The 8,755-nt window shown below is 53.4% G+C and overlaps 1 protein-coding gene across 3 annotated transcripts in view; it reads left to right on the forward strand.

The window, feature by feature from the left end:
- TRIM67 (tripartite motif containing 67) overlaps positions 1-6,035 on the forward strand; it is a 51,401-nt gene extending 45,366 nt beyond the window's left edge. For all 3 annotated transcript variants that reach the window (XM_060107709.1, XM_060107716.1, XM_060107720.1), the window contains one exon: positions 209-6,035. In XM_060107709.1, the coding sequence (XP_059963692.1) occupies positions 209-274 (66 nt within the window). In that variant the 3' untranslated portion in view covers positions 275-6,035. The remainder of the gene's footprint in view (positions 1-208) is intronic.
- Positions 6,036-8,755: the final 2,720 nt, after the last annotated feature.

Raw genomic sequence — 8,755 nt, forward strand, 5'->3', positions numbered from 1 at the left:
AGGAGGCAAAGACCAGCTCCTGGGGCAGACTCCTGGGCCTGATGTTAGTGAGGCCGAGCACGATAAACAGCAGACTCCACAGCACAGAGAAGGCGGGCTGCTGCCCGTGGGGATCCCGGAGCAGAGGGCGGCACAGCTGCTGAGCTGTCTGCACGCAGGGTTCACGGGCGGCAGCTCCTGCCCTCGCTCACCGCATGTTCTTTTCCAGGTCACCCTGCACACGGGATTGGAAGTGCCAACCAACCTGGGACGGCCAAAGCTGTCGGGCAACTAGCCTCCCAGGCCCTGCTCTGCACGGCTGTCCCTCACTGCACTCACATAACCCTGAGGGCAGCACAGCGACATCTTGGGTGCAACCCAGCAGCCACTGAGCATCTTAGAGACCCGCTTTCTTTGGGGGACGGAGAATGATCTGCAGGGCTGTGCTCACTGAGGCCCCGTCAGTGGTGAACACGGGTGTGTGTTTCCCCTCGTTCCACCGGCCGTTACAAATACGAAGAGGGACCTTTCTCAAGGGAGCAAGGAAGTGTTCGGGGTTTCATTTTGTTTCCTGCCTTCCGATTTCAAAGCTTGTCTTTTTGTGGGGCAAGAGGAGAGCAGGCTCGGAGACGTGAATCCTGAGAGCAGGAGGCAGGGGGACGCTCGGGAATCTCGTGGCCTCAGTGTCAAGTCTTTGCTGGACTCCGCTCCTTCAGAGAACCAAGGGTGCAGGTTCCCATCTTTGCCAGGAAACGTTATCCTTTAGCTTTTCGGTTCTGGAGTCTTCAGTACGTTATGCCACTTGCAGACCTAATCCAGGATGGATAGAGAGGAATGTTAATCATTCATCGTGATCTTTGCCGCACTCGTGGAACTGTTGAGAACTTTAGAGTAGTTTCCTTAGGTCCTTCATTAATCCACCAACCTCTCTCTCTTACACACACACACACACACCAGTCTGCTACAGTTCACTCAGTTCTTAAACACAAAAGAAAACACTAGAATCTGAATCACTGTGTGAAGAGTCTCCACCTGGTGGTGGCTTTTTTCGGGAGCTGACTCCTCACAAAGTTAGCTGCAAACCTGAGTTCCTCTTCCGAGCTCGGAGGCTCTCAGACTCATGAGCGTATGAGCTGGGAGTCCCTGGGGAAGTCTCTTATACTCAGTCCACCTTCACTTTGAGACCATCTACTGTCAACATGAAAGCATCATGAGAGCAAGAAGTGGCCCCGATGGCAGGGGAGGCTCTGCCCTGACGGGGCGGGGAGGACTCTGCAGAAGGCAGGAAACAGATGCCAACATCATGTTCCTGGTCTCCCTGCTTGCCCGCCAGCCTGGGGGTGCGGAGTCCACGTGGCCAGGGCGGGGCTCTGGGGTGAGCCCTCCCCTGCCTGCTGGGAACACTAACCTCCCTCGAGTCCGCGGCTCGGAAAGAGCCTGCTGCAGGGTCTGAGCCCCGAGCCAGCCGCCGTCCTGGCCCCGGAGCCCCTCCCCCTCCTCCCCGGTCTCTTCTTCCTTGACCTCCACCGCCTCCATCTCCAACTGGTAGTACGCCTTTCTCTCTCCTTTTTAAAAGAATATATTTTATCAAGCATTATATTTGAGGTCGAGGGGTAATTTGTCTATTTGCTGGATTGGATTTTTATAAAACTTAGCCCGGAAACCGGCCCCAACTGTGTTTACTCAGTTCACTCAGTTCTACCTGCTTGTTTAGACACTGCACTTGCTTTCTGAGTCAGCCCGGCCAGTGCTGTGCAAATCCTACCCTCTATTCAGCAGATCCGACAATCCTACCTCAAGCCCCCGCTCCCAGACGGAAGGCTGCCTGTGTGGCCGCGCCCGCAGGGGTGGCCTGTGAGGCCGGCTGCCCCGCGTCTGCAGGAGCCGCCTGGTGCTGTGTTCAAGCCCCCGCCGCCCAGGCCCTGGCAACCACCTGCTCGGTGGAGTCGAGGTCTTGCCCCGTCCTCGTCGTCCGGTGGGTGGCTCCCAGGGCACCCCGAGGTGCTCCGCATCCCGCCCCGAAGCCCTGGCCAGAGCCCAGCAGGTGATGCGCACGGCCCGGCGCCCCGGCCGCCGGGTCCTCATCCACCCAGCCGCCTGCCCCGTCTCCGCTTCCACTGCCCTTCCGTCTCACTCCTGGGCCCCGGCCCTGGCGGCCTCGGCTTGGAGGGTGTGGAAGGTTCCTGAAGGTTGGAGGAACCAGAGGAGGCACAGCCTTCCCAGGGCTGAGGGAGCCGTGGCCGGCGGGGCCAGAGGCTCGGCTTTGGGAAGTGTCTTTTGGGAAAGATGAGCTTGTTGGTCCTGAGGCGGGCCGGGCCGGTGGAAGTGGCTCTTTTCAGTGGAGTCTGGGTGAAAGGCTGTGGAGCTCCCAGGATCATGGAAGCCGGGTGACCATGTGGTCCTGGCCCTACGTCTTCGGGGAGGAGCTCCTGGGCATCAGCCTGGACTTGGTACCAGCCTTCGGAGAGCCAGCACCTGTGTCAGAGGGAGATGAGAAAGGGAGAAGGGAGGCCTCTTTAGGGAGAACATGACCTGCGGCTCAGAGAGAAGCCACCGGGACTCTCTCCCCACGGCCGCAGTGGCCCAGAGGGGCTGTGAGTGCGGAGCCGGTGAGCACGTGCCTTTCCCAGCTCCTCCAGGGGCCCAGAAGCAATACGGCGGATACTGGGGACCGCGTCAGGCTGTCCTCCAGCCACCTCTCCTGTCCTCAGCACAAAACACCTTCTAGGAACCAGAACGGACCTCAGGGAGAAGGCAGGTCCGTGCGGCACACTAGTGTTCTCGAGGAACCAGCAGACTGAAGAAGGGACTCGTCAACAACTCATGGCCTTGGGTCACCCTCTTGAGAAGCCTGGGATTCAGAGTAGAAGCGACAGGTCACAGGCTTCTCATCTGCCATCGAATTCCCTGTTCCTTTACAATGCGGTGACATGTTTGTACATAAAAATGATATCAAGATGATGCTTTGGTCAGGCTGACTGACAGATAACTTGGTATTCGTCTATCAAGCAGTTTCGGTGAGAAAGGAATTCAAAGTAATTTAAAGTGGCAAGTTCCATTACATTGTAAATAACACCCCCCCCCCTCCCAGCAACGTAGTTCTGCAGTTTGTTCTTTGCTAGTGAGCCAGTTTGGTCCAAGTGTATGCCTTTCCTTTTAGAATTAATCTCTTTAAAAATTGTCCAATAGCATTTCACTGCATAGCATCCTAGCTCCTAATTCAAAGCAAGGTAAGACATTACACACAGCCCGGCTTTCCCCTCTGTCCTGTTTGGGAAAATAATGATTCCAATTAAAGCGGGCATCAGTCATCCTGACCCACAAAGGGACTCACCTAAAAACTATAAAACTGTAGATAGTTATAGGCTGAGTCTTCAGCCCTATACGTACGTATCTGTAGTTTCGACAGCAACCTCAGGCGCCCTGTGGCCCACCGACACTAGGGAGGGTCATGCTTACAGCGCGAGCCTGGGCAGAACAGGGGTTCAGAGAGTGATGGGGACAGGCCCATCCTCCTTGCTTTTAGCACCCAGGACTGCCCCGTCTCTGGTGCCCCTGCCCTCTGCCTACCAGAGCGCTCTCAGGAAAGGACCAGGATGCAGGATCTATGTGTACTTCTTCCAGGGATATTTGCTTTTAAGCCTTAATTCTAGTTGCAACTGAAAGGCTTGGTCCCCTGAGAAGGCGGGTTTCAGAGCAGGTGAGCAGGCCGCTCGTACAGGAAGCTGCCGCTGGTCCCAGGGCGCCTGCTGGCTGTGAGGTCGGGAGGGTGGATACAGCCCCAGGGGACTCAGCCTGTGAATGCTGAAAAACACTTATCACAAGACCCTGGGCGATGCCAGTTCTCAGCCTCAGCACGATTGACATTTGGCAGGGTGGGCGAGAGTGGGAGGGATATTTCTGTTGTGGGATCCTGCCCTGTGCACTACAGGATGTTGAGAAGCGTCCCTGACTCACTAGATGCCAGTAGCACCCTAAATTAGTTGTGACAGGTATATAGAAGTGTCTGCAGACTCCCTGGCCAAGAACCACCGGCTTATGCTGGCAGTCTGTCACGTGTCCATATGTAGAGTGACGCATGAGGTGTCCACGCTGTGGTCCCCGGAAAGCCTGTACAGCGAGGCTGCGGACTTCATCTCGACACCCACGAGCAGGCTTTCCCAGGTGTGCAGTGTCCTGCCAGATGGGGCAGGTCGGTAAAATGAGGGGAGCCTCTCACAGAAGCCAATCCGTCAGGTCTCACTCTGTATTCCCCAAATGTCCCCAACCCACCCCCATTCCTAGAAAGCAAAACTCCTTACCCGTGTTTTTGCCTGCCAGCTTTTTGCCTTCCACTTTTGACTGGAAGCAACAGGAACTTCTTCAGCCTTCAGCTGGTCAAAGAAATCTAATCAGGTATCATCAAAAAGCTATTCGAGGCCTATGCGGATCCTGGGAAATCTGGGCTTTTCTTTTGCAAGTGAGCCAGGAGTTATTCACTGGTCACATTTCTTGATCCACAGCTTTAACTTTACATGGACTGTAAGACAGTGAAGTGTAGGTGTGGGGCAGGAGACCAGGCTCAGGCCTCAGAAACGCCTCTCCTTTAACCTGGTGCCGCTGCGGCCAAATCTCTTCAGTGTATCTGTGCCTCAGTCTCCCCGCCTGAAGGTGGGAGCGGCCACACTAACCTACCTCGTCTGGTGTGCTGTGAGGAACACAGGATCACGCTCCTCAGAGAAGAAAGTGGCGCATTTCATCTATGGAGTCCAGGCTAACAGTTCACATTCAGAGGACGTGCGGTGACTTTCCCGAGCATTCTCTGACCAGTGTCTTCCATCCAAGCCTCTTGCGACCAGGAGAACGTGTTGATTACACAGCTGCCTGGCCGCGAGGGGGTAAAACCGGCTTCACGGGAGCACAGAGAGCAACACAACAGCTGTTCCCACTGTTCAGAGCAGAAGAGCCGTCAGCAGGCTACGCGTCAGTGTTCCCAAAGGCGTCTGCAGGCAGAAACCCCCTTGCAACATGGAGAGTGACCGCCTTCCCGCCTCCTTGGTTATCTTAGTTCTAGTATCTAAGCGGTCCCCCGGCCGATGATGTGTCTCCTATGTTTCCAAAGATCTCAGCAGAGGGAGCGGCTTTGAAAACCAGCGTCGAAGCGTGGAAGGCCGGTTAGGCGGAGGGGCTGCTCTCATCACAAGCTGGGACTCACTTGCACTGCCTGGTAAGGGGGGGGTGCTCCTGGCTTTCGCGATGAACCATGCCGACTTGAGTCAGGAGGCGGGAGCTGAGAGTGCAGGCAAATCTCTAAGCGGCGGGAGGCATCGCCTTCTCTCAAAGGGCGCGGCTCCCACAGGGCGGGGGCTGCCTGGCCGGGTCCCAGGAGACCCAGGGGACTCTTGGGCTAGCAAGGTGGACACTGGTCCCCAGGCCAGGCCCTCAGGAGGCCTCCGAGGAGAGTCCAAGACAGGCTTCAGGTGTGGAAAAGTGACTGCTTGCGGCTGTGGACGCAGGAGCGTGGCGGATGCTTCCTGGGGGACGCTGCAGCCTGGGGAGGGCCTTTCCGACTCCTCACCTGGTGGCTGGACGGCTCAGACCCCGGGACTGCTCAACACCAAGAGGCAGTGCAGAGTGAGCAAAGCAGAAAACGTGAAATGCATGATGTAGAATTGCTGCTTTCACACTCAACTGTTGTATCAAGCATGAGAGATGTGTGTTTACCGTTGGCAAAGGAATTTTAAGAGTAACAAAAAGCTTTGTGTCCTTGTTTCGGCTGTCGACAGAACCTCCATCTTCCTGTCTTTCTTTACCCCGCTTTCTCCCTCCCCCACCGCATCAACTTTCTGTTGGGAGCTGTTGGCATTTGGTGGCAGCTCTTGGTCCTGTCGGTGTTCACGTTCCACGGGAAACACGGAGGAGGGAAGTGGGGGGAAGGTATGCAACTTTTTTCTAATTTTTGTATTGGTATCCCAAGCGTTTGTATTTTTTGAATTGCAGACACTGTGTTTTCTGGTCCTTGGGGGTTGTTGAACTTTGTGTATTGCCTTTTGGAAAACCTGAGTTTTACCAGTCTTAAGCAGATTTGAAATAAATTCTTTTGACACTGCCAACAGCTGAAAGACAAGGTATGGTCTGTGATTACTGCTCAGCAGCAAGGTCTGCCTCTCTCCAAAGAGGCCTAAGTGCCAGCCGGATGGGGCAGAGATTGTGGGGCGGGGTGGAGGGACCCCAAGGTCAATGTGCTTCTGCGGCGTGTGCCCAGGAAATCGTGAAGTGATTACATTTGACTCTCTTTTATAAGGTACCATCTCAAGCAGTCCATGGAATTCATTTTTGCAAGAGTAATAAGGCTGGAAATTGGTAACAGTTAACATATGGTTAAAGATAAATTCACATATGAAAAATCGACCATGGGTTACAGTGGAAGCTAAGATTTGGGGGAAACGTCCTAAGTGACCTGGGAGCATGCAGGAGATTGACTGGCCCCTTCACCCACAGACCGGGCCTGGTGTCTGACTGAAAACTCTGTGCCTTCTTCACTTTCCTCGAATTATGCTCCTGAAGAGCGGCCATCTCCCGTGCCCCCCGCCCCCAGCCCAGGACATGGCCTCAGCCTTCAGTCACCTGCCAGACCACCGAGTGGTTCAGCAGGGTCGGGGCAGCTGCAGACTCTGAGAGCAGAGGGCAGGACATCCCTTAGAGAGAGCTCTTGGCATCAACACAAAGAGAAGGAAGCAGAATCAGGCCAAGGGAGACTCAGCAAGGGCCTCACACCTCAACTGGAGTCGTCCAGAGTTGGGATGACAAGCCTGGGCTTGAACGCCCTCACATCAGGACTTCCCTGGTGGTCCATTGGCTAGGACTCCGTGCTCCCAATGCAGGGGAGCCTGGTTCAATCCCTGGTCGGGGAACTAGGTCCCACACGCATGCCGCAACTAAGAGTCTGTATGCCGTAACTAAGAGTCTGTATGCCGCAACTAAGAGTCTGCATGCCGCAACTAAGACACGGTGCAGCCAAATTATAAATAAATAAATATTTAAAAATAAATAAGCAAAATAATGCCCTCAGGTCAATCATCGCTGCCTGTGGCCAGCACAGGAAGGGGGCGGGCAGTCCCTGAAGAGCACTGACCACTGAAGGCTGTGTGCTCAGCACTGCCCTCAGCACAGGGACCGAGTCCTTATTCCCAACGGGGGACCTGCCAGGGACACCGCAGGGCCCGCCCCCCCGTGCCACACATCTGTGCCTCCCTGAGGTGTGGGGAGAAGCTCTTCCACAGTCCCAGCGAGGGGAGCTGAGCCGAGGAAGGCTCGCTGGGCCTGGTGCTGCCCAGACACTCACCATTAGCGCCCTTTCCTCCTTACCCTAGACTCCCTCCGCCCTCAGCCAGCACCTGATTCACACCCTCATCTCTTGCGGGCAAGAGAGGGCGTTAAGCTGGGCCGGTGCCCACTCCACTAGCTTATTTCCAGCTCCTGAGATTTTTCCTAGGGCTTCTGCCATACTTGGGATCTTCTACACCTTCTTAAAAAGTCCCTCTTGGGCTTCCCTGTTGGTGCAGTGGTTAAGAATCCGCCTGCCAATGCAGGGGACACGGGTTCGAGCCCTGGTCTGGGAAGATCCCACATGCCGCGGAGCAACTGGGCCCGTGAGCCACAACTACTGAGCCTGCGCGTCCAGAGCCTGTGCTCCACAACGGGAGAGGCCGCGATAGTGAGAGGACCATGCACCACGATGAAGAGTGGCCCCGGCTTGCCGCAACTGGAGAAAGCCCTTACACAGAAACGGAGACCCAACACAGCCATAAATAAATATACATAAATTTTTTAAAAAGTCCCTCTTAAAAACTGCCAAAATATGGGGCTTCCCTGGTGGCGCAGTGGTTGAGAGTCCGCCTGCCAATGCAGGGGACACGGGTTCGTGCCCCGGTCCGGGAAGATCCCACATGCCGCGGAGCGGCTGGGCCCATGAGCCATGGCCGCTGAGCCTGCGCGTCCGGAGCCTGTGCTCTGCAGTGGGAGAGGCCACAACAGTGAGAGGCCCGTGTAATGAAAAAAAAATAAATAAATACTGCCAAAATATACACCCTAACGAATACTGCCTTTCAAAATGAACCTGAAAAATAAAACAATTACAGTGTTTTTCACTTAATAAAACATTTCCAATTTTGCTTCAATCCAAAGCATATTTTGAACAATGGCAATGCCTTCAGAGTCAATGTATGAGTCGCTTAAGAAAGTCAGCCAACAGTGAAAAGCACCCCTCTGTTTTCACCAAAACTTTATTATTTGTTAGGCTTGGATCTCAATTTTTTGGCACTGAAAAAGAAAAATTGAAGAACTTTTTTTTTTAAAGTTCCACAAGCTTTGAGAAGTTCCAGACACTTTCAACAAGGGCAATATTATTTTAAAATATATGTATGATTACCCCAGGTGATGACTTAGAGGGAGATAACATTTGCTTAACTCATCTGTTGTGTTATTTAATAGTCATGGTCATTTTTACCACAAAAGTTGTATTTTATTTATACAAGTTCTTACAAAGTAGATTTTATATACTTTGGCTGAAAATCGAAAATGCTTTTCCCACAAAACAACTGACAAATGATCACATTCTTAGTTCTTTCATGATATAGTAACATTTAATCATTTTTAGAAAATTAAAAAGCAATTTTAAGCTAATTATTAGCATCTACAAATCCGTAAAATTATGAAATATCTACAAGCAAATGCACAAAACACCAGTGAAAGTGAAACTCGAGTGAACCTTGATGGAGAATATTAAAACATTCTT

This window comes from Mesoplodon densirostris, chromosome 1 (assembly GCF_025265405.1).
Source record: "Mesoplodon densirostris isolate mMesDen1 chromosome 1, mMesDen1 primary haplotype, whole genome shotgun sequence".
Taxonomy (NCBI): Eukaryota; Metazoa; Chordata; class Mammalia; order Artiodactyla; family Ziphiidae; genus Mesoplodon; species Mesoplodon densirostris.